Source organism: Cheilinus undulatus, linkage group 9 (assembly GCF_018320785.1).
Source record: "Cheilinus undulatus linkage group 9, ASM1832078v1, whole genome shotgun sequence".
NCBI lineage: Eukaryota > Metazoa > Chordata > Actinopteri > Labriformes > Labridae > Cheilinus > Cheilinus undulatus.
Window position 1 is genome coordinate 7,464,673 of NC_054873.1, and position 26,134 is coordinate 7,490,806.

The following is a 26,134-nucleotide window of genomic DNA, read 5'->3' on the forward strand; positions in this document are numbered from 1 at the left end:
ATAATTTCAGTCACTACACACAGCAGTCCTCGCTTAATCAGACATGTCTTTACCAGCCCTCTAAAACACAAAGCCACATTTCCATATCATATTGCCAAATCCTTAAAAAAGGGGTTATATTTCAGCACTCCAAACTGACTTTCTGACCTGCCACTAATGCATATTTGTGTTTTTAAGCAGACATAGTATTTGTTTCTCAGTTATTTTTCATGTTGCACTGAAAGTGAATTTATGTCGGGCAGATTTGGATAGCCCTGAAATTCCTCTGGCTGGGATGTGGATGGAAAGTAGATTTTTAAAGCCAGAAATTGAAGCACCTGGCAGAGAAGTGCTTCTTATTGATCAACTACACTGTCAAGTACACAAAGAGAGAATGTGGTCAAAACATACATGAATTTTCTTCTTTTGAATATTAATAGAAGATTGTCAGTGTGGCTGTCATACTCTAATCTGGTTACAAAACACCCCTGGAGTCACGCTAAGCAGCAATTACATGCAAAAGATGCTTATGTAACCAGCTGGCTGGAAGAGCTTAATTATGTACTAATCGTCTGACAATATTTTTTAAAAGGTCAAGTTTGCTGTTTTTCAGCGACAGCCTGACTCATATCAATCTTCTGAACAGATTCACACATATTAGCTGCTCAGTACAATCACTACTCTTGCTCTGACTCTTGGGCAGCTTTAAGTTTGTAACTAACTAACTAACTATACTAGCCATACATACTGACTTTACCTCTGAACTACCATCCGTTGCTTTCATCTTTTGTTCAGAATGATCAAGGCAGCCACTGTAGATGTAATCATAACCTTACCAACACACAACAGGTTTTGAGCATCCAGCCTCCAGCGGAGTCTCGCGAGATGAGATTTTACAAGAATTGTGAGGCTCATGCCCAAAACTCCCTTCAGAGGAAACCCATTCCAAGTGCAATTGTACTTCAATTTTGCAAAAAACTGTAATTGAAATGCAGCTAGTGATTTCAAAGTCTTTGCAATTTGACACTGAGGGATAATTTCTGTTTTTTTTTTTCCAAATAGGAAAATGTCTGTTTCAGCATTTGATATGTCGTTTATGCTCTATTGTGTTTTTTTGTATTAACACATGTTTTTGTCCAAGCACTGTAGAATTGTCCAGTGGAGGAGATGACAAGCAGTTAAATGCAAATATATATAAAAGAATCAATGTAATTCTGGTGGTTTTGTGTACTGTAGGTCTTACAGAGAGATCAGATTTGATTTTTGTCAGTTTATTATGCTTATTAAAACTTTAAGACCCTGGCTTTTAGTGTACATGAATCCCCTTCCTCTAAATGTCAGTCTTCTTTAAAAAGAAGTTAACAGCTTACATTTTAATCCCAAAATGGAAAATTCAATTTTCTTTTTTCAAATTATTATTTTTTAGAATTTAGAATTAAAATCAAATCTTTTTTGGAATCTTTTTTTTCTCATTTGTAGTTTTTTTTGTTTTTTACACAGAAATGAAAATAGTTTTGAAACGTAAATTGGGCTTTGCATGGAAAAAACAAATATTTATGTTGGGGCCATATCACCATCCCTGCCTCTGTTACCACTTCCAAAGCTGGCAAAGAGTTGGCAAAACTTTTTCTTCTCAGTTATACCTGTGGGATGTTGGTATTGATAGCAGAGGTGTAAATATTGTTAAAGTATCTGTTAGTGTTAAAAATTGCCCACCACTAGGTTTCATCCTCTGGGAGAAGTTGTAATGTAGTTTCTTGGGACTTTTTGATGTGTGGGCTGCAAGAGACTAGGATCGAAATACCAACAGGTTTAAAGATAACTGACTTTACCACTGATCAACAACCGCCTCAGAAATCTTAGCACCTGTCAGAAGTTTATTTATCATAGTTACTCAGCCACTCAAAGCTTATGTCACTAACATAAATATAGAGATCGTATAACTTACTTGATTATTTTTGCCTAAAAATCTGTCTTTTTCTCTTGGATTTACTAAATAGCATAAGGAAAACACAGATTTTTGTGTTGTTGTTGTTTTTTTTTTTTTTTTTTTTTTATTTGATTGACCCATCACAATTGCCTTGTAAAAGTTAGCTTGGCTTGAAGCTCCTCAGGACATACAGCCAAGAAACCCAGATTTTTAAATGAAACTTCTTATTATTTTAATGACTTTTAGGATACTGTCTGTTTTAGAGAAGTGAGACCTTTTTGGATGATTTGTCTCACGTATAAAACCTCCTGGATGAAGACCCAGGAAAGATCATTAGGGCTGTCAAAATGAGTTTCTAGATCAGTACAAAAATCAGTGACCTCAACTTAACCTAATCCTGCATATTGGCTTGTGTTGGAGGCATTTTCAGTAAAACTGTTGCTATTCAGTAAAGAAAATATTTTCTATGTTAACCATATATATTAGGAATTTAATAGCTAAGATCTGTGACCATTTGTAACTCAAAAAACTTGCTGTGTGTGCATGCATTTATCTATCATGAAATCCTCATCCTTTACTTTTTCATCCAACTATGTTGACACACAGAAAATAAAAGCGAGGATGTTTGGGTCACTGTCCAGAGTTGTTTACCCAGCTTTATTTTTGCACTAAGGCAACAAGCAGAGCAAACATAGCTCACATTTCCAAGATATTTGGAGCTTTATTCATTGTCTTCTCCAATTCAAACAGATGGATGTCCCTCAAGTGGCCCGTAAATGCATTTCGAAAATAGCATGTTTACTGTAGTAATCTCTCTGAAGTTACCAATGTAATTAGAACTGATGTTTCCTGCTCCATCGCATTCTGCTGCCATGAGTCATCTGCTGACACGAATGCATTGCATGCTGACAATGCTGCACTGATTGTGGATCAAAAAACTAAAACTGGCGAGCAACTCTGGCCATCACTCACCTCAGTCTCCCACTGAGTGATGCAGACCCTTTGAAATGTGACCCCTGGACTCTTGTATAACACTTCATCAGAATCAGAGAGCCAAACTTGAGTTTGCAGCCAGAGGATTACTGTCACATTGTCCTCATTATAGTTTTATTGTTTAAGACATGTTTCATCACTTTCAGATTAAGCTACGGAGACGGATTGGGTAACCTACGGAATTTATTTGACTTTTTACAGCACGCTCTTTAAAACGGTAACTCACCGCTGTTTTATGTGGGTATTTGTTTGTAATTTATGCTTGTGTTTCTTGCAGCTTTACGCTGACATGACGGGAAAGAGCTAGAATGTTAATTAGACCATTTTATAGTGTTTAAAAAGGCTGCAACCAATCTTTTTTTTTTTTTACTAACAGTAAATAAACTGTTTAATAATGTTGGACTAAATAAAGCAGCAAATCCTCAAATTTGAGAATCTTGATTTGATTATCATAATGGAGTCAGGGGTTTTTTTTTTTTGTTTTTTTTTTTTTGTTTCGGTAAACAGACTAATTAATCGACTAGTTCTTCTGAGTGTAGAATAAAAGCACTCGAGCATTTAATTAGAAGGTAGTTCAGATGCTAATTTAACATTTCATTACTCTCTTTTTGGAAGCCAGACGTCTTGTTGGATTTTTCTTCAGTCAACCTGGTGACACAGATTAAATGTCTAAATTATATATAAAATAAAAAAAGACTTTTCTGGTTGTTGTTGTTATAGATTTTTTTTTCATAAAATTCAGTTTTCTCTGTTTTTTAAATGTTTATGTTAAGCTTTGTATTTCAAGAATCTGCACACATTAAACAAAAAACATTTAAGAACAAAACAAAAGAACAACCCTACATAGAGACCAGGTACTGCAAAGAGTACACTAAAGGAAGCCTTACACTTGACAACTTTTCCTCCGATTTCAAGGTCGCAGACAAAATTCCAAAGTTGGAGTAAAATCATGGAAGTCTTGCCAAAGTCGCAGCTTGCTCCTGTTGTCTCAGTTGTTTGGTGTGAGGTGGTCATAAGACTTGATTTTAGCCATTTTAAGGTGGTCTTTCTTCAGTCTTGATGTTTGGATAATACCAAACACGTTTGATGTTGTTGTAAGTCTTCAGTGTGGTCGTATGCAAATTGTGTTGGAGCTGGTGTTGTGCATTAGCACATTAGTTCACTTCATTCTTCAAAATATGAATGTGAGCGTAGCTCAATCTGGAGCCATTAAATGTCTGCTTAGAACTAGGGCTGGAAGATTAATCAAAAATTAAAATTAATCGCAATATGGCCTGCAATTTTCAAATTGCAAAATGGTGCAATATTTATTGAACCTGAAATTTGTTTCAAAAGACCAGTTTAAAACTTTATTTTGCAGCAGATGTTATAGATGACATATCATGCAATCATTCAGATGCCAATTTTTGTTTTTTTCTAATTAAATATAAGAATGACAAAAACCCTTCAATGCAACAATTCATATCCATTCTGCAATATGAGTCAAAATAATCAGAAGTAGACACTTTTAAAGAATTGTTCAGCCCTTGTTTAGGATCAGTTTATAAGAGATATTAACTCAAATGTGATCTCCATTTCCTTTCACATCTTCTTCCTTGCTCAAAAATTGTTGTGAATTTCCATCTATGATGAGAAATAGTAATAATAATTATAATTATAATGATAATAACTTTATTTGTATAGCACTTTTAAAAACATGGGTTTACAAAGTGCTTTGACATGTGTAGAAGCAAACATAAGAACAAAGTAACAAACCCCCCAAAAAGGACAAGAAGACAGAACAAATGACACCTGACAACATCAGCAAAATCCAAAACGATTAAAGAATCTAACCAAATATATGATCAGGATAATAATTAGGGGTGAGTATTGGCAAGAACCTCATGATACGATATGCATCACGATACTTGGGTCACGATAAGATAGTATCATGATATATCAGGATATCATGATATTGTGATATATTGCGATATTCTACAGTTAACTAAGAAAAATATAGAGATGATGTATATGTAAATCACACAATACGTTGGTGGTGTTCCTGCTATATTTCACTGCAGCAAGACACAGCTTGCAAATGACATTTCCTTTCTCTAACTCACTGTTTGTGCTCCCCGTTTTAACTTTGAAGCCTAAATGCTTCCAAATGTCTGCTTTGAATTGTGCAGGTGTTGTTATTTTGTAAACCATGTGGAGGTGTGGAAGTCTTATTTTACTAACAACTCGGCTAAAATATGAGTTTTTACTTTTTACAAAAAAATTTGTCGATATTACGAGTTGAAGTATCGATATTGTATCGGATATCAAAGTATCGCGATATATTGCCATATCAATATTTTTTCACAGCTCTGATAATAATTCATCAACATCTAAATATAACAAAACTAGATGTCATGATGCCATGCAAACAAAGGCATGTCAATCTTATAAGGAATCATCCTAGTCTTGTAGTTAGTGACCCACAGTCCTTGCAAAATCTTAGTCTGAGACTAAAAACTCAACGACTTGCCGACAAATTGTCTTTAGATGTGAGAAGGTCTCAGAGGTCTTTTTTTTTTTTTTAGAGTCTTTTAAGAGATCTAGCAAAGTCCTCTGGTGTAAGGCCGGCATTAGAGGCATTGTGAGAAATATGAAAGTGAGAGAATACATATGCAAGTCTTTTTCATTCCTTGTTTTTTGTTTGACAAATGGCCCAACACCATTTACAGGACTTCTGTTATCACTTTTAAAGCATCTTCACACACAGTGCTGCTGCTAGAAACAGACATGCATTCTCAAGGCATTTATTATAAACATGCACTTATTACACAGCACCACCTTCATGGCTGTAATTAATGCACTACTGTGGCATATTAAAAACACTGCTTCCAACTAACCCAGAAACAGACAAAAAGGCTGAGCTGAGGTAGACCTTCAGCCCTCTCATAAACAGCTACCCTCCTGTACAGTGTGCCTTTAAAGACATGAACTATTCTGACAAATTGCCATCTTAAAACAACTTTATTTCTACTGTTAAAAAGTTAAAGAATTTGAAAAGTGTGTGTGTTGTGACTTCTGGTACTTCTGCAACTGACTCCCCAGGAACTCAAGGAAATTTTTAGCACTTCCACACTGACTTTATCTCACAACACCATAAGTTTGCCACTTAGACATTCACACACCCACAATAATGCTAAATGGTACATAAATACAAGCATAAAACAGGTGTGATACATTTAAAATGCACCTTTTTTATTTAGCAGACAAGATGTTTAAATAAAACATGATCCTAAAGTAATGAAATTGATTGGCAAGTGACCTCTTGTACTGAAGAGCTCAGGAGCTGCTAAACAGCTGGAGTAAATAGGGAAACAGACTCAGACACAAGTATATGCACGTAATCAGAGCTGCACGCTCAAATCTGATCCTGCTCCATGCACGCTCTGAGGCTGGCTTCCAGACTGACTAGCTTGCAAAATTTCACCCTTAGTTTTTTCCTGTTATGTTTTTAATTTTCCCTGTAATTAAACAGCTCTGCTTGAATTAGTCGAGGTTAATTTTAGGTAAAATGTATTTGTAAGACCTATTCTGATGCAATAGCAACAAAAGCTGCCAAAAAGATTCTCTTGTCTGAAAGGATTTTACATAGTGAGTGGGTGTGGCTCATTACAAAACTTAACATTTCCTGAACAGCTTGCAAATCATGACTAATTTGTTTCTGGGAAGTCACACTAATGGGAAGGATGTTCAGAATGACTGTGGCTTTTTGCAGGCAAATGAAGGAGGAAGTAAAATAAGTACTGAAGTGTGGAAGTGCAGCGGTGAAGCTCCAGGCTGACATGACAGTTAAGATAAGGTGCCAATCCTTCCTCTAGGCTTTCTATTTCTTTATAGACAGGTAAACAAAGCAGACCCTGTTGCTCCGTGGTCATAAATCAGCAGCTTGGATTTTTACGCTGATGGCATACTAGACCTGGAGGAAGAAAAAGGGTGTGTATTTAGGGAGAGGATGATGATACAGGAAAGTGCAGGTAATGCTAGCCTTGGCACTGCCTCATCAAGCTCTTGGCCTTTCACCCGGTAAAAAAGAGCTCTGCTGACTCGCTTCCTTTAAGCTGGCTGTGCTCTGGTATTTTTAGCGTGATATCATATTCTCTGTGCAATTAAGAAGGATGCGGGTAAACAATGCTCTGGTAGGAGGCCAGCTCCGATCTTGGCTCAGTCATGATCAGAGACATTTTTAAATGAAAGCGGGATAGTTTCATGTGTTGGCGAGAGTGCAGCACAGTCCATGGGGGTTGCAGGTTTTCATTTTTTTTCTCGCTGAAACACTTGTGTTTTATATTTGCGCCTTGCAACACATTCTTTTGTGTTCATGGGGGAAGAAAAGGATGAGACGCTGACTTTTCTGCTTGGTCACGTAAAGCATTTATCATAGATACAGAAGCACTGAAAAGACAATCCTGCAGACACCAGTTCATATCAAGCTATGCATCTGTGTTGGAAGTGCACTACATTTAAGTATTTGTATGTTATTGTGCATTTTGCTGAGAAAATCCCTTTTGGGATGTGTGGCTGCAGCATTCATATGTTTGTATGTAGGCATGAGCACACAGGTATGGACAATACTACAGCATGCATGTACACCCCCAAGTCCAAAAAAATGGGACACTGAGTAAAATGTTAATAAAAACAGAATACAATGATTTTCAGATATCATAAAGCTATATTTTATTCCCATTAGAACATAAACAACATATCAGATATTGAAACTGGGACATTTTATCATTTCATGGCAAATATTAGCTCATTTTGAATTTGATGATAACAACACATCTGAAAAACGTAGGGACGGGGCCATGTCTACCATTGTGTAGCATCCCGTCTTCATTTCACAACAGTCTGTAAACATCTGGAAAGTGAGGAGGCCAGTTTCTGGAGTTTTGGTAGAGGAACATTGTCCCATTTTTGTTTGATGTGAGAGCAGCTCAACATTTCTGGGTCTTCTTTGTTGGATTTTCAATTTATGATGTGCCAAAAATATTCAATTCGTGAAAGGTCTACAGTAGACTGCATGCAGGCCAGTTCAGCACCTGGACTCTTCTACTGTGAAGCCATGCTGATTTGATGGAAGTGGTAGCGTCGGGTATCGGGGTTTTTTTGTTTTTGTTTTTGTTTTTGTTTTTTTCTGATACCAGTGCTAAATCAATACTTCGATACTAAATCAGTGATGTGCCTGAATGATGCATGAATCGATACTTCTGAGAAAAACGTGTTGACAGTCAGCATGCGAATAAAAGCTGTCTATCATAAATGAGTTGTAGAAATATCTTTTTAAGATGCCATTTGAACATGGGATAAAAAAGGAACCGAGTGTAACTTATAAATAACACAAATTCCATAACGTATCTCTTGCCTTTCATTGGGTGGCAAGGTATTGAAATTAGGTATCGATATCTGTGTTGTAATAAGGTCCAGTACGTATTGGATGTGTTGGTACCATTACTATGTTGGTACCGGTTTTTGATACTCATCCCTAGGATGTGGTATGTGGTTTAGCATTGTTTTTCTGGAATAATCGGGGCCTTCCTTAAAAGAGAAGTTGTCTGGATGGGAGCATATGTTGCTCTTAAACCTCTATCTACTTTTCAGCATTGATAGGATTCCAGATGTGTAAGCTGCCCACGCCATCAGCACTATATGACCCCATACCATCAGAGATGCAGGCTTTTGAACTGTGCGCTGATAACAAGCTGGATGGTCTCTCTCCTCTTTAGTCCACCGGACATGGCGTCCATTGTTTCCAAATAGAGTTTCATTTTTGATTCATCTGACCACAGAACAGTTTTCCGTTTTGCCTCAGTCTATTTTAGATTAGCTATGACCCATGAAAGACGTTGGCATATGGGATATGCAAAGTCAGATTTATGTTGAGAAACATTTTTTCTGAAATTGTTCCACAATTTTTAGATGCAGCTTTTTGCAGATTGGTGAGCCTCTGCCCATCTTTACTTCTGAGTAACCCTGCCTCTCCAAAAGGCTCCTTTTATACTCAGTCATGCTACTGACCAATCAACCTAATTAATAACAAAATGCTCTTCGATCTGTTTTTTGTTATTTTTTAAAATGAGGTAATATTTTTCATGAAATGGTAAAATGTTTTAACATCTGATTTGTTATCTATTTATTTATTATTTATTTAGTTGTTTTTATAGGGACAATGAAAATTGCACAGAACAGGTTCAATCTGTAAGAAACAAGCTAAAGTAAGTGATGTTTCACAGACAGACATTAAAGCTATTGCTAGTTTTCATCTCTTGTCCCTGTTTATGTTCTTTTGTAAATCAGTTATGACTTTATGAGATTTTCAAATCATTGCATTCTGTTTTTATTGACATTTTACACAGTGCCCCAACGTTTTGGAATTGGGCCATATAGCCATATAATCACATGTGCATGAATTACCATATAGTAGGTTAGTGTGCCTCTGCATAAACATGGACATGTGTCCACTGTAACCTTTACCCTCTGAGGGTAAATATACAAATGGGAGGTCAAAGTGGCACACAGCACACCTCAGGCCTGGCATTTTCTTTGTCAGAAGACATTTATATCTGGAATGAACAATCAAGAAAGATGGGTTTGATTTCCCAGCTGTGGCCTCTGGCTGGGCCTTCCTGTGGGTGCAGAGTCAGCCTCAGATGCACTGATTGGAGCCAGATCCTTTGTCCCAAATTCCGTGTCTTTGCACCCTTGAACCTCACGAAATCTCAAAACTAAAAGCTTCTATCATTGGTGTTAGTCCTACATTACACAAATCCAATCCTAATGGGATGTTGTGAAATGTCAAGAGGGTGATGTGGAAGAACATGTGCATGTGGAGAAGAGGGATGACACGCAGGTGAAATAAGGTTGAAGCTGATCTTCCAAATGAGGAGGGCTGCTCTGTACAGTGATAGTTTAGTTGGTGTGAAGTGGAATGCTGCTGTTAATTCCTCACTCTCTGGACCCACTTTCTGTGTTTTTCATTTTTATGAGGTAGAGGAGGACATCTGTTTGCATCGTTGACCCTTACAGGAATTCTTCAGGGACCTTTTAATCTTCTGTAGAAATCTGTAATGCGAAGATCCAGTGATATGCTATTTTTGTCTACTCCCTCGCCAGATGCTTCGCTGAACTCTTAATATGTCCATATCACACCCCTGGGGTCCATGAATTGTCATATACGATACTGTGAAAGAAGGTAAATGTTCTGCAGGCATTTTATTTTACTGTCCCAAGAGTACCGCTCCGCTCGGTAAACCTCCACAGGCCCCGGGGCTCCCGAGAACCCCATTCGCTGTAAATACCCAGAATTCCTAAAACTTTCAAACCCTATATATTTTGAATTCCTCAGACGCCTTAAGACACTTTGTAAATTCAGATGCTCTGGTACTCGAGGGGGCACTGAGACCCCCTAACCCAGCCTTGTCCTTTATTTTCCAGCCTAACCCCCCCAACTCCCTCTCTCTCACACACAAACACCCACACACGCACTCGCATACACCCCCTGCGATGGATTCCAGATCGAGAATTTAATGCATTTCTGTTTCGCATCACTTCCCAGGAATGCGCCACGCGTGCCACAAGCCTCATAACCTCGGGCTGATGAGTGCGAGGATGTTTAAAAGAGAGAGAGATGATGGGATACAGACGCTGCTGGGGGTTATGGGGGGTATCGGTGGGGGGGTTGACAGAGCGCATCCGGTGCGGCACTTGGCATTAATGACAGGCCATCTTCTTGTATATAGCGATGTTAGTGCAGCTGTGGTATGTGCAGAGCGCATCTGGACAGCAGATTTTTGGGAACGTATTTTTGTGTGTGTTTGTTTGGTCTGTCCCGTCTCACTCAAATTAACGACTGTTGCACGATACGGGCAGAGGATGGAGTCGATTAACGTTGTTGGGGATCGTTCGAGGGGGGCTGATCTAGAAACAGACTTTACAAGGTTTTTCTGTTCTGGCAGCATCAGCTATTTGTGTGTATTGAATCTTGTCAGGATTAGGTGCTTAATGTCAGGTTTCCTGAAGAAGAGCAGACAGACCAAAGTAAAGGACTACATTACCGTCAGGTCTTTGTCAAACAGTACCTCAGCACACTTTTCACTTAGAGCCTGCATGGAAAACCTCTGATGTCTGCTCAATTCATCACAGGAATGTTTTAAAATGTCAGCTTTATTGGTCTTCGTGTGATCTACACTCCATCTGCTTTGATACAATTATTCATAGTGCTCATGTAAGATAAAAACTAGCTTCTTTTTCCTATCCTGTTCATAATCTTGGTTAATTTCATGTCTACAAGGGATTTAATCAACTTCATGTTTTATTTTAATTACCAAAACTTTTTAATAGAGCTGAACGATTTTGGAAAATAATCGAATTGGGATTTTTTAACCCGACATTGTGTAGGGATGAGAATTAATAGGATTTTATTGATATTAATGCTATTGTAGACTCTTCTTACTGTTCAATTCTTAATCGACTCTCTTATCGGTTCCTTCTTGTGAATTTTATCTTTTGGAAAAAATAGAATACAAAGGTTTTCACTAGGGATGCACGGTTTTGGATTTTTGCCGATATACGATATGCCAATATGCGATATTTATAGATTCATTTTAGCCGGTACCGATACTGATATCTGAATATGTTTTACGTTACTGAAAGTTCAGTTCATTGAACGCAATTTTAGGTTTGATGATGTAAAAAGAAAAACTTTTTTTCTTAAAACACACTTTGAAGTTTAAAGAATAAGAATGAATAAAGAAACAGATCTCAACTCACATAGGTCTGTTGGTTCAGCCTAACACTCAACTCATTTATTAGTATATATGGCCAACTTTTACTGTTGATATATGCTGATATGCACTTCCAAAATATCGGATGTAAATATCGGCAAAAATTTTGATATCTGCCAATACCGATATCTGGCTGATAGTATCGTACATCCCTAGTTTTCATTAACACCTCAAGTTTATTGGGTCTCTTTCTCTCTGAACTCTTGACAAGATACTGAATATGCCACCTTCAGTGAGAGTCAGTAACAAGCACACGTAAACTACTGGCTATAATGGACAGTTATAATTAGGGATGTTCTTATGTGTCCAGTGTTTCCCACAGGACCGGAATCTATTTGTGGTGGTGGGTTTTTGCTATATCCTGATACACGATATATATTGCGATATTTTGAAATGGCCTCTCAGCAGCTGTAATTAATTTGGCCACAAATGGCACTAGTTTGTTGATTAAAATAGACTGTTCTGTTGGATTTTTAATAAAACTGTATGCAGAAAGTAAAATCAATATAAAGTCAAATTCAGTAGTATTATTTCGAAAGGACTTCATTCAATTTTTTACCAATAAATCAAAAATACATAACTTAAATCATGAAATACTCTGTCTTTTACAGCGGATGGAAATTCCTGAAATGTTTTCTGTGTTATGTTTACTGTTGATGATTGACCCTTATTTCCTTCATTAAGGGTGAAACAAACCTACTAAAAAACCCAAGGCAAAAACCCTGCAGTCTAGTCCACTATTCAGGCTCACAGCTGTGATTATATTAGTCCGTTATCTGTGCTGATGAACGGTGGACCAGTTTCTGACAATTTCATGACATGAGTTATGAACATGAGAGTGTCTTTAGACCTTATTCAATAAACTCTCCTGTGTGATCATTGGGGGGGAAGCTCATTCGGAGGCGGGAACATTTTAACTCCTCCTTGTCGGTGTTTTGAACTGTAAGGCTGAGATAACTCTCCGTTGTTGTGGAGAAGTGGATCACATTTTTCTGCTGCTGTGCCGTCTTCTCTCTGATACGTACGACTCTGGCAGGGAGTTTTCAACAAAATGTTCGCACCCAGTCAAATCTTGTATTCTGGGTTAAGTATCTTGATGAGATTTTTAAAATCCTGGCTTTTCAACAACACTGGGCTCATGTCTTTAGCGGCGTGTTGTGTTACTGCCGCCGTTATCTCGGAGTCATCTTGTGTATTTTAAAGAATACCGCGTGAGTTTGACCTCTTCCTTTTCAAAGTTGAACGACTGCTCAACGTTACAGATTCAACGCTGTTTCTCATTATTCATCTTAAAAGGCATCTTAAAGAGATCTAACTAGCCGCTAACTCACAACGCTGCTCTCTTTACCTTCCTGTCCCCTGCTTCTCTTGCCACTGATACAAAAACGCACATGTGCAGAGTTTTCCGGATGGCTGGTGGAAAAAAACACAGCTCTCTGCTGTGAGAGATGCATTCAGGGACAATGGGAGAAGCGAAACTCCAGCGAGAAATGCACGCTGGCGGCTCAAAACTTCCACATAATTTATACTCGGATATTCGCGATATAGTCATTTTAACGTCACGCTACATCCACAGAGCGAGGGCGAACTGGTAGCGCCAAAATCTATTTGTGGCAGGCCTAATTTATTAGTGGCGGTCCACCATAAATAAATGAATGTATGGGAAACACTGGTGTCTATTTCCCCCATTCAGCCAAACACCAATTAAATTGCATTTGACTAGTCTAAAGAGGAAAACAGTCAAATTCATCACAGAGTCACTGTGTTAGCGGGTGTGATGTGAGCCTCGTATACTCTATTCAGCATGGCTAACATTAGCATCCAGCTCCACCAGCCTTTGTTCCTCTTCACAGATTAATATTATGCTTTAATATGTGGCCTCTTTTCACTGCGGCAGCCTACATACCACTTTGTTTACATTTATTACTTAAAAAAACTGTCATACCCTACTGTTCTTACTGCATGCTAACTGCTAAGCTTGTTATATATACTTCCGGTGAAGTGCCAGGGGAAGCTCAGACAGGAAGGCAGGGGCCATTTACTGAAGCTACAGCGGTTTCTAGTGGCGGGAGATTCATCACAGTTTAAAAGGGAATTACAGACCTAACCTTGCAAAGCATATGGATATGCCCGTTTCCTTGTTTTTCACTGGCAAATCCATCTTGCAAAGCTCCCGTCTGAACCATTTGGGCCCGGTTAGAAAGTGACAGGACCGATCAGCAACAAGGGGCAGTACTTTTGGGCGCAGCGGAGTCGTGACTTAAGCGAGCAGCAACAACAGACCGGTGCAAATATGGCGGAAGAGTTTGGCGCGGATGCTGCTAAAGTGCCAATTTTATCAGAACTTGACGACATTTCTTTGTTAAAAGAAGAACAAAGAATAGCAGTAAGTTGTTTTCAAAAACGACAAAAGTCGTGTACTGACATGTCTACAGTTGCCATGGTTTGCGTTATTCCTCGGTAGCTGTGCACGTGCACCTCAGTCGCGGCTACGTCACGTGTTTTGTTGCACTGATCGGCCTGTCAGATGTGACAGACAGAACGTTCATCCAATCACACTCTGAGTTTTTTCAAAACCTCTGCCCTTTCCCAGTATTGAAGGCTTTCCAGATGAATGTGTGAAACAAATCCATCTGGCGTGTCAGGTTATTACAGACTGGGATTTTAAGCCTGTGTTTATAAAAAATGATAGGTAATTAGTTTAACAGACTCAAAAATCTCGATGAGTGAATTTAACCGTTTAACCTCGCACATCCTAAGTTTTGACCACAAAAAATGTTAAACATCAGGTGATCGGGAGGAAAGCATAGTAAAATATACATAAATTCTTTTTTTGTTGTTGTTGTTTTTTTGTTTTTGTTTTAAATGTCTAAGTTAAAACAAAATGCTCTCTTGATCTTTAATTTCTGAACTTGAATTAGACTACAATACTACTGCTCATTTTCTTTAAAAGATAAAAACCTTAAATATAAAATTAGTCTCTGGATCTTAGAGCTCTGGACATATAAAATAAATTGAGCTCTTGTACAAAATTAACAGTTGTTGTGCAATAAGATGCATGCCTTGCATGAAATCACTGTTTGACAGATGCTGCATGTCGTGCTTTTCACGCCATTTTTGGGAAATAAAACCACACTTCAGACACTTCATGTTTTGTGTGAAATTTATTTTCTCAACTTCTCTGTTCTTGATCGCTTCATTGATTTGTCTCTCATGAGACCATGTTTTTCAAGGCATGTGGAAGTAAGGCATTTTATTTTTATTTCACCTTTAATGAACCAGATAGAGGCCCATTGAGATTGAGATCTCTTTTACAAGGGTGACCTGGCCGAGAGGTTAGCAGCACACGTAATAATAAATAACACATTTCAGTGATGGATTACAACAATAAGTTAAAACAGGCAATAATATGGAAAGTGCATAGATAAACTGCAGATAAAGCGCTGGAAAAATGACTCACAATAACAAGTTTATAAACACAGGCATTGATGAGGGAATTGTAAAAAATTAAATGTAAATGATGTCAATGGATTTAACCAATTGAAACTGGTTCCCAACTGGAACCAATTCTCGATTCCCTTTTGATTAAGATTTAACTTTTTATAGGGCAGTCACTGAAATACTTGTAAACTTTTATGTTTTTTAAGATTTATTTTGGGCATTTTTGTGCCTTCATTTGATAGAGGAGGATAGTGGATAGGGTCGGAAACAGGGATGAGAGTGGGGGAGAGACATGCAGTGAAGGGCCTCAGGCCGGATTCGAACCTGAGCTGTCCGCGTACATGGGGCGCGCGCCTTAACCACTCGGCCACCTGTGCCCCATAAATTCATATTTAAACCCTAGAATATCACTGGTGGAAAGCAAAATACTTTAATTTTGTCACTTATGTATATTTTTATTTTCCATTACTATGACAAATCAAAGTCAGCAAAGTGACCATTTCTGGTTTCTTGCTTGTTCATGGCAAAAAATAAATCCAAAAATGTATCCATATTAGAATGTTAACAATGGAAAAATAAGCACATATAAAATGAAATAAGTGCTTGCTTACAAAATAAAACTTTTTTGAATACAAAATATTTATTTAATTCACATTGTATTTGAGGAAAAACTAAATAAAAGGATAGGATTAGGATGTTTGAGCCGCTGGTGTGGTACCAAAAGAGATGAAAACTGTATTACGCAATTTCTGGAGGAAACAGGAAGTTACAGGCACTCTGGGTTACTGCTGATTGGTCTGATGCTGTGATGTCACTCTCTGTGATGGTAACTGATCTCCACTGATGGGCTGAGAAAAATCATGGTGGTTAAACTGTATCACAGAGGGTGGGGGAGGGGGCTCTAAGGAAGTCGACTAAAGTGTCCCAAAAAGGGTTAATAAACAGCTATTTTTTGTCTTGTGTATTTTTTTTTTAACAAACACAAGTAATAAATCATTTTATAACAGTATAAATAGTGTCATGTACCTGTGATTGGCAGAAATTTCATTCCTAGTTTTTTTTTCTTTTTAAACTTCCCTTTTCTCAGAACTTAAATAACTCGTATGTCCCTTATCAGTCCGGCTTCAGAAAAAGAGAATGCCAATTAGATTAAACACAGTCAGAATTACTTAATACAGAACAAAACATGATCCTAAAGATATTGTCCGTATCATGCACAGGCCAGAAGGAAAACATAAGGCAGTGATTGGCTTTAATGAAGGAAAATGGAAGATCTGGACAATGAAGTCATGGAAATAAGTCACCTTTACACTATGTGTTTTTCCATCCCCAGCTGATCTGAAGCTAACATGTTTACTACAGTTTGAATTAGAGAATAGCTCTATGGCTCCACATCAATCTGATGTCTTTTACTTGCAGAAGTATTGAACTTCTCATCAGCCTTTGTTGTAGGAATGTAAGGTTTGTGGCACTCTAGCGCACTCTGGAGAAACTTTAAGGTGATGACACTCTTTTTCTCATAGACAATGAAATGATTACAGTGAAAATGTCTCTGTTTATATTCTAGCCATGTATAAATATCCTCCAGAGACCTGAGCTTTTGTTTGGAATGCATTTTTTTAGTTTCTCCCTCTTCTTTGGGATATGTAGGACCCGATTGGTTTAAAACCTTCACCTGGTCTTTGAACAGGAATTAGGTTTTTCCCAAATGTCCTCCGAGGGTCCTGTTTCTGCAGAAAATAAAGCACTGGTTCGGTGTTTGAGCATATGTTGGCTGAGTGTCACCAGTTGGTCAGTTGTTTGGGGTCTTCGGTCAGTAAGAAATGGTGTCAGGCATTGAGGAGCGTTTAGCGAAGATATTTGTTTTTCTCTTTTTTGATGATGGACAATGAACAAAATTTCCACTTAAAGTTCTGAATTTCTTCCGAACATTCCTTTTAAAAAGCCACACAAGTTACAAAAATTGCAAAAGATTAGGTGAAAATTCTTACAACCCCAAAATTCCTTTAAATATTCACAAAATGTTTCAGTGAACTTCACTAGAAAGCCAAAACACTCCAATAAAACTTCACTCGAAGTCCCATATTAATTCCTGAAAATTTTCAAGCCTCAAAATTTCAACACAAATTCTCCATAAAATGTCTCATCAGATTCTCAAAAATGTACAAATACATCTGCCAAAACTCCATAAAAATGATGGGAAGTTCACTGAAACATCCAAATAAAGGCCACTCCCCCCCCAAATTCCCCAAAAATTACACTTTTAACAAATTTCAATAAAAATTTGAATGGGCTCTCCCTCTGAAAATTCCCAAAAAATAAAAGTACATTTCTCAAATTACTATGAAAATGCCAGATTATTTCAAAATAAATTCCACCAAATATCCAAACAAATTTCCTAAAATTAGGAAAGCCTAAATGTAATGTCCTTCTGTGTAAATGCAGGGTCGTAGAAGGATATACAGTAGGAGTTGACCGTCAGTGGGTTAGTTTCAGGGCTGGTATGATACCTATTATTATTAGTAAATGAGACCAATAACCAATATTTGGAACTGATATCCATTTATTTTGGTGTGAAAAGTACTTAATGTGGCAAAAATAAAACAAAATGATCATAAGTTGAAGAAAAAATAAATAAATTTAGCTCATGCTCTGTCAGCATGAGAAACGGCACAGGGCAACACAATAGAAACAGGACAACAGAAAGTAATGCCATACGCTCACTGTGATGGGCTGAAGCATTGATTGGCTCATACTCATGTAACATCTAGCCAATCAGACTGTGTCATGAAAAGGACATTGGGTGAGATTGTGGAGAATAAAAATGAAGCCAGGGGGGAAGATGTACCTTGCGGTGGAGCCAAGGTAGCCAAAGGCACTTTTTGTTAATTTGAATGATTGTTGGTAAAATAAATTGCCAAATATCAGCCAAATACCAGCCTTGATAGTCGGTTGACCCCTGATATGCATTATGTGGAAGTGTAGGTAATCGTGTTTTTTGCTTTAAGTTTTTTATTTATTGCTTTTAAATGAGTCGAAGAAATAATGTTTACAGTTAACCTGTTGTTTAAGACCAGTTTTATTTCATAGTTCAGTCTTCAGCTTTTTACATATTTATAAAAACATAAAAGTATGATCAATTGTTCACTCCTGGCATTATCAAAGGCACTGAAGGTTACAGTACAAATGTTCTGCTGTTAGCTTTTTCTTCATGCTGGGTGAGACTTCAGTGAAATGCCCTATTTAAAACATTATTTACAGGCAGGATAATGGAAAGAGCCAGTACGTGAGACAGAGAAAATGTAGTTCAGACTGAAGGAGAGGATTAAAGATTACGTAAATAGTATTTCAATTTAAGGACATAGTTTTTATAAGACTGCATTATTAAACGGTTTTGATTTACATTTAAAGTGTCATCCTCGGTGCAACAAACAATGCCTCCTAAAAGCTTCGCTCCAGCAAAGAAAAGATAAATGGTTAAAAATGTACAAAATTCCCTTATACTTCAAAGTAGACATGGTCCCAAGGAGCCAAGAGGGAGACGGTTATAGGAAAGGATGCACTCCACCATTTCTTAATTTTATAACAGCCTTAACATACAAAGTAGTGCTTTCTTATACACAAATCTACAAAAGGAATGAAAATAAAGGTCATAATGTGCACACTACTTTTCATTTTTTATAAAGGTGCACATTAGAAGTCAACAGATTGAAATTACATTTAGTAGTAGCTTAGAAGATATCTCACCGTGGCGATCCAAGTGTCTTAAATCTGCATTCTTTCCAAAGATGTGCTGGGGAGACTGCACTTGTTTAAATGAGAAGTAAAAATGATAAAACCAGGTGGGAAAATGACCCTAATATCAGCTGATCTGATAACTAAATAGAAATTAAGCAATTGGGCTAAAAGTCCCCATCAGTAGTTTCAAGTCTTCCCATACAGTATGATGTGTGTTTTGTTATGGTTGCCCTTAGGGTAACATAACTCATCCATTTCTGGGTGCTTCATCTAATGCAGTCATTATATAAAGTTGCACAAAGGTTGCTACACATTTTGAAACCCCTTGAGTGTAGGACCTGTTGGGTTAGTCGATCAACCAACACTTCTAGATCATTGCCATGTATAAATTAAAACATACTGTGCTATTGTCTGTTGCTGTTGACCCATTTCCAAAAATAGTGCACTTCAGACTGTAAAACTGGATCACATCCTTATCACGATATTCTTTTGGACAGACGCATCTCTAGTCATAGGACAAGTGCACCAATTATCCTCATTTTTACTCTTGAGTTTAAAAATTCCAGTATACCAACATGAAAATTAATACATGAAGCAAAAACAACATTATTTCAACCTTTTTCTTTTCCTTCTCTTAGTATTTTTGTTGGATCCGTCCTAGGGTTAGTGAACTTTTTACTCATGATGTGATAATGTAACTTGAGTCTGTACTACTCGTTGAATAGGTAGTATTTTACAGTCACAGACACTTGCTACACAGTAAGGTGTAAGATTCATTGAAGTTAGAACAGTCATGGATATGGCACTTGAATTACTCCAACAGTCCAGTTGTAAAAGGGTTTATTCCAGCAGCCCTTCAGGGCTCATAGGGGGTTCTCTACTGGGCCTGGGTCTCCTGGTTCTTCATTTCCTGCCATTTCTTCTCCCTCAGATTGAGCTCTCCATCAGAAAAGGCCGCTGGGCCCCAGTTGGTGATCAGCTGCGGTCCCTTTGAACCTGGTAGGAAAATAAAAAAGGAGTCTTTTCACCATAGAGGTAAGAATGTAACAATAAAAGTGATGTTTTATTATAATCTCAATATGAACTGTAAAAGGCAGGGCAAAGCAAAATTCTCTGTAGGATTTTAAATATAGCCTGAAAAGACATCTCATTGGTTGATTTGGTGAATCCTAAATGTTGGCATGCTAGAGGTCAAAGTAAAACTAATACTCTTTTGCCTAGCCTTGGATTTCCTGTGGGACTGAACAGCTTTGATTTCCACTGTTGTAAGTTTGAATTTGATTTTGCAATCTTTAGGTTGCCAAATAATTATTGGTTTCCCCTGCCATCCATTCCAGCCAGAAATGCTGTCTTGACACATGAAAAAGAAAATCCACAAAGAGATTAATAAAAAAGTCAAAAGGGTAAGTAGAAATTGTCGATTAAAGTATTCACACATCTCAATCAAATTTAAGACCCCTCTCAAGTGAAGTTAGACTTTTTAGATCTTTGTAATGATCTGCAGGAAAGCTGTAAACTGAATCTTAGTTTCAAACAAGAATGTTTTGACCCACATGAATGGTTACAATTTGAAGCCATATAAAGTTCTTCATGCTTCTTACCCTAGAAGAGTTTGGAGGGATTGATAATAACATGAAAGGCGTCATCTGTCTTTGTAGTAAACAACATTATTATGATGAAGCCTCCAGCCAAAGGAATCTGTGGAATCCAGATATCTCATTGTTATGTTTTCTCCCTCTGGACTGCTTAAATTGGTTGTTTGGCTGTGACCTGCTTTGACTGAGCAGATTGTACATAGTGGGCTGAAAGAGTATGAAACAGAGCCAAGTTGTTTCTCCTCCACTAATTTTACTAATGAACTCTTGTGGGAAATTAGAGAGGAAAAGGCGCCGTTACATTTGTTCATGGCAGGAGTCCATTTGCGCTATTGAGGGGAGAACAATTCATGCAAATACATATGAAACTCTAACACTCTGTGGTATGTATCCTCGTATGTCAAATGCATGCCCAAATCATTGATGGCAATCAAAAATCAACTGAATATACAAGAGTATTTTTATGCAGCGTCACGGCTGAGTTGTTGTTCCTAAATGCTTCCACTTCCAACAGTATCACTTATAAATATGTAGGAATATGTAGCACAGCTGAAATTTCATGGGCTGTCTTATTGCAAAGGTGGCATCCATCACAGCACCACATTTAAAGATACTGAGCTCTTCAGAGCGACCCAGTTAGGATCACAAATGTTTGCAAATTGAGACTGCTTGGATTTATACGCCTGGGGCAATAGGTCTGACTGAAACACCTGAATTTAATGATTAACAGGTGTGGCCAAATACTTTTGTCCACATAGTGTATCTTTAGTATTACTTTAACCAATATCCTCTATCCTAGGTAAGGCCATAAACACTCCCGTCTCACATTCTGAGCCCTCTTTGTTGATTCTACTACCTTAGCAGTCTTAGTGTTTGTGCTGTTATTGTTACCTGGTTGAATGAGCCGTAACATGCCCTCGTGTTCAGCCACCTTGTGCTTCCAGGTCCTGGTGTTGTTGGTTGCATCTGTCAGCTTCTTCATCACCGTCTGGTTAAACACAAACATACATTAGAACTACTATTGGTTAATTAATCCAGAATTTCCCCTCTGGGATCAATAAATTATCTCATATTCCCTTATCTTGAAATACAAAGAGAGTGAGTTTCTTACAGCAATTACTCAAGCTTTAAAAACAGCATTTTTAATCAACAAGCAGCATGTTTTCTCCCTGGCCTAAATTTACTGCATCTCTGTCTAAATATCTGTCTCTTTTCCAGCAGTCATATAGTGACACCATGTGGTATAAAAAGGTATTACCTTCCCAAAGTAGATTTTTCTGAATCTCTTAAATAGAAGTATCAAGACAATATCATTTTTATTTTACATCACTTTACTGTCTTTATAATGTCGTTTATATACAAAACCAATGCCTGTGAGTTTCTTTGTTTACTTTAATAGCTGCATGTAATCTGTAAGGATGCATATAACTTTTACTGAAAACCTTATATGAATGTGGAATCCTGATATACTTGTGAATCACAAAAATTAAACTTTGTGATTACGGCTGACAGCTCAGGGAAAAAGAACACTCTCAAAATATTAGAATATTGTGGAAAAGTTAAATTTGTAAAGGTTTTCTAAACATTTATTCTCTCATTCTGCTTCAGTACACACAACTGTAGTCATGGGGAAGACCTTTGACTTGACAATTGTCCAAAAGAAAATCACTGACACTCTCTACAAAGAGGTTAAGCCACAGAAGGCCACTACTGAAAGGGAAGGCTGTTACTAGAGTGGGATTTGTATTGTGAGCTGTAAGCTGTAGTCATCAAGATTAAGACAAAAAGTCTTTAAAATGTGTCTTCTGCATAATCTAGTAAAGTTTAAGATTTTGATTTTTATTACTGGGGGAAAAATGAACTTTTTCATTTGCACTTTGTTTCTATAAAAAATGAATCATTTATTGATTCTTATTTTGATTATGATGCATTTTTGAGTTTGATTATTAAGAAAAATATGCAATACATACAAAGCAATTTAGTTTCATCCAACTTGTTTGTAAAAACAAAACAAAACAAAACAAAAAAACTCTTTTGGACCTGTCACACTGTCCAGCACCACCATGACCCATCTCCACTGACCTGGTACTGCTCCAGTGCTCCCTGCCTCTCCTGCTCCAGCTGTTCCAGTTGTTTCATGGCAGCTTGCAGAGCGCTCTCCTTGGCTAGACGTTCCTTCTCCAGCTCCTGTTTTTCCGCCTCTGTCTCTGAAATGGCTCGCTGCTGCCTCAGGTGAATCTGCTCCAGCTCTGCTCTCTTTGCAGCCTCCTCCTCCAGTAACCTGTTTCACACAGATGTTAGCACAAGTGAATTTAACAGTATAATCATTCTGTGAATCTGCAAAACTTCACACTCATGCTGCTAAATTTCCAAATGGCCTGCTCTGCAGAAGAGTGTCACATATCAATAATACAAAGTGGATTTTGATATATCTGTGTTTATAGACTGAAATTTGTGAATTTGTTCATCCTCAAACTTTAAATTGTGTGTTTTAAGGACTGAAGTTTCATGTCTGAATGACAATCAAATATTGATACCCATATCGGCTATTTCGGATATCCGCAAATATCCAATAATAAGCATCCCTGGTATTAAATATTCATATTTGTCCTTGGTAACAGTGAGTACTCACATGTAGTACTGCTATACTTGGTTTGGAAGAAAGTGTTATTAGTGCGTCTCTTTCCAAAACTTGAGTCATTCAAAGAGGAAAAATTAATCAGTACAGTATATCTAATCATGCCAGCCCTAATGTTGTTATTTAAAATGTGTGAGCAAAGACATCATAAATTTTATCCAGTTTAAGTATTGAGTAAATGAATGCTTCACTGTAGTAGATTGCTGTGCCAGCAGGTGGTGCTATTAAACAGTTACTGACTTATAAAAATATTAGTGCAAGTTTGTGTTGTATGCAATTTTAATTTTTCATATTTTAGTCAGAAACACTGTAAAAATGCAGCAAAAGATCTTTTTTTTAACTCCAGTAATGGATACATAACTTAATTTACCTGTTTTGTTAAATTTGTATGAACCTAAAAGCAAAAATAATTGGCACATGGGCACACAGGCCTCTACACATGCGAGTTGCTACTGACAGGGCAATCAAAAACCAAAAAGATTAAGCCGATAGTGGATATCAGGACAACAAATACCATACGGTTAATCTGGTTAATAGCCCTAGAGAGTAGCCCCTACAGTTACATGTTGTTTTACACATGTATATGTAGTAATATTTCATTTTGGTTCATTATGAGAGATGTTTGAGCTCTGTCCTGGACAAAAACTGTAAATTCCTTTTTCAGCTGTTGTAAACTTGATTGACTGTGGTACATGATAAGATAATCATATGTTTTAAGCAGATGGACTGTATTAACTGCTAGATGGGGACTGGTTGCTGTCATTTGAGCAGTTTGCTTTAATAAAAGCACTATGGTTGGTACTGTGGTGCTGAGATGCTCACTATGGTTAGTCAAATGCGAGGTGGAAAGTCAATGTCAGCAGAGAGGAAGGAAGACTGTGGCAAAGAGAGGGAAGTAGACTGTGAATGTCTGGTACTGTGATATTAAATAAAAAGGAGCAGGATTCCCATAGACCCTGTCTACTTCATATGAACTAACAGTCTCCTATTTCATGTCTGAGGTGGACAACAAAGACTTACTGACAACTGAAGACACTGGAGGCATTGTCATTTTTTCAAACATATTTATAGCATCCAAGCCTGAACACTACTATAATAAACGCATGGTTTTGTTCATGTGTATAAGCCTAAAAAATCTTGTGAGATGCCTCATGGATGATGTATCTGCTGTGCATTTTGGTGTAAGATAAAGGTCAGCTATTTTACCCCAAGTTTATATTGGTCTGAGAGGTCCCCAAAACATGTTGGATTTTTGCATGACTAAAAACCCCTCTGTTTCAGCCCTGCTCAGAACGAGCTATTTCTGTCTCTGTGGCTTTAAATGTAGCTGTCTGACTCCGCCTCCTAACTATGCCCCTCTTAAGAAATGGATATGGCTCTCCTGATGCAAGGATCAGGAGGGGAGGGTGGACTTTTTTTCCAAGTGGGGAGGGCCAACCAAACCTGGGGGGGCAGGGCTTACTCCCCACGTGACATCATGAGGTGAAAATATGAGAACGGCGTGTTTCAGCACACATTTTCTGAAAGGTGGAAAAAGAGAAGGGGGGAGGGAATGGATTTTTCTGAACCTTGCGGGGATTGTGGACAGGCCAGAGGCACATATTTTTGCTAGAAAAGCCTGAAAAAGTGTTTTTTGCATAACCTTTAAATAGTTTTCTCATATTATCCCTGTGGCACCACTCACGTTATAGTGACAGGATTTTGTTTGGTCTTAATTGAGGGTTCAGACATTTTGAGTTTAGGGAACATCAAATCATGGAATGGAATCATGGAACAAAAAACTTGGTCCAAAAATATTCCTCATGAACTCAAAATAGATGTTCACAGCCACTTCTGCAACACACCATAGATAACAATGAACTCTCAGAGCCTGAAAGCATTTTAAGGTTGACTGACCGTGCCTGCAGCTTGCGGACGGCCTCCTCATCTTGTCTGGCATGCCTCTCGTCCTCTAGAGCGTCTTCCAGCTGACTGTACATGTCCTCCAGCTCTCGAACCCGCTGCAGGTACTGCTCCAGCTCAGTGGACTTCTGAGCTACCTGCTCCTCCATCTGCTGACGAACCTATTGATCCAAAAACCTTTATTTGAAAATCAAGCACTAGCTAAAAAAAACTTGCTTTACAATCATTGAGAGCTGATGAACCATGTGCATATTCTCTTTATTAGGGTTTGATTTACCAGTTTAACATATAACAAACACAAGTCTGTGAAGTCTGAGTTAAATCAGAGCAAATATTCACATTTTTCTTTACCCTGACAGCTGTACACAGTTGTTATTAGATGTACAGTTAACATAACCTCAGAAAACCTACAAGTACTGTTCACTAAAAAGAGGAAGTTGTATGTTGCTCTTGCTCCACCACCTGATCTGATGTAATGAATAAAGCAGTAATGAGAAGTGACATACCATTTTCTCCCTCTCCAAGTCCATCCTGTAACGGTCTTGGAGTTCAGTTTGGGTCTGAAGTCGCCTTCGTTCTTCTTCAGCTGCATTAGCTGCAGCATCCTCCAGAGCCTGCATAAAAGACAGACAAGATTTCATCTAAATAAGGTGAATTGTTTCTTGTAGGTAGAAGCAACTTTAAAGCCATTTTCTCAAGCTTCTGTTGATACTGAGTTTTCACCCTTTGATCTGTGTGTTACACACACTGACACAATAACAGTTATTACAAAAGCACTTGAGAAGGTAAAACATGATCTAACAATTAAAAATAAAGGCACTGGCCCTATCAGGATGATCAAACATTGTTTATTTTAATTTAAATGCGGTGAAGCAGCTGTGGTCTATAGCATATTAAGCAATGTGAAAGTGAAACTGCTTAAATAGACGTTAAACTTACTACAATAAGAGATGCTATCTCACTAAAGGATCACGTTTTCTTTGTTTGGATTAATTTTTAAAAAAGTACATATCATGTTAGAGAAACTGGAAATGAAGAAAACAATGACAGATGAAAACTGTTATACTAATTAGTTTTTTTAGTTTATTTGTGTCAGAGACAATGT

General features: G+C 37.7%; 1 protein-coding gene and 1 long non-coding RNA gene across 3 annotated transcripts in view; one reads left to right on the plus strand and one right to left on the minus strand.

Annotated features, from left to right (window-relative positions):
* LOC121515203 overlaps positions 1–22,672 on the plus strand; it is an 80,282-nt gene extending 57,610 nt beyond the window's left edge. The window contains exons 3-5 of one of the 2 annotated variants that reach the window (XR_005992356.1): positions 19,826–19,929; positions 20,191–20,297; positions 22,546–22,672. This is a non-coding gene — a long non-coding RNA (uncharacterized LOC121515203). The remainder of the gene's footprint in view (positions 1–19,825; positions 19,930–20,190; positions 20,298–22,545) is intronic. The other variant, XR_005992357.1, reaches the window with a different exon arrangement.
* swap70b (switching B cell complex subunit SWAP70b) overlaps positions 17,736–26,134 on the minus strand; it is a 47,012-nt gene continuing 38,613 nt past the window's right edge. Inside the window, exons 8-12 of the mRNA XM_041795847.1 lie at positions 25,536–25,643; positions 25,024–25,190; positions 22,572–22,770; positions 21,381–21,477; positions 17,736–19,890 (exon numbers count right to left, since the gene is read on the minus strand). Coding sequence (XP_041651781.1) covers positions 19,772–19,890; positions 21,381–21,477; positions 22,572–22,770; positions 25,024–25,190; positions 25,536–25,643 — 690 coding nt within the window. The 3' untranslated portion in view covers positions 17,736–19,771. The remainder of the gene's footprint in view (positions 19,891–21,380; positions 21,478–22,571; positions 22,771–25,023; positions 25,191–25,535; positions 25,644–26,134) is intronic.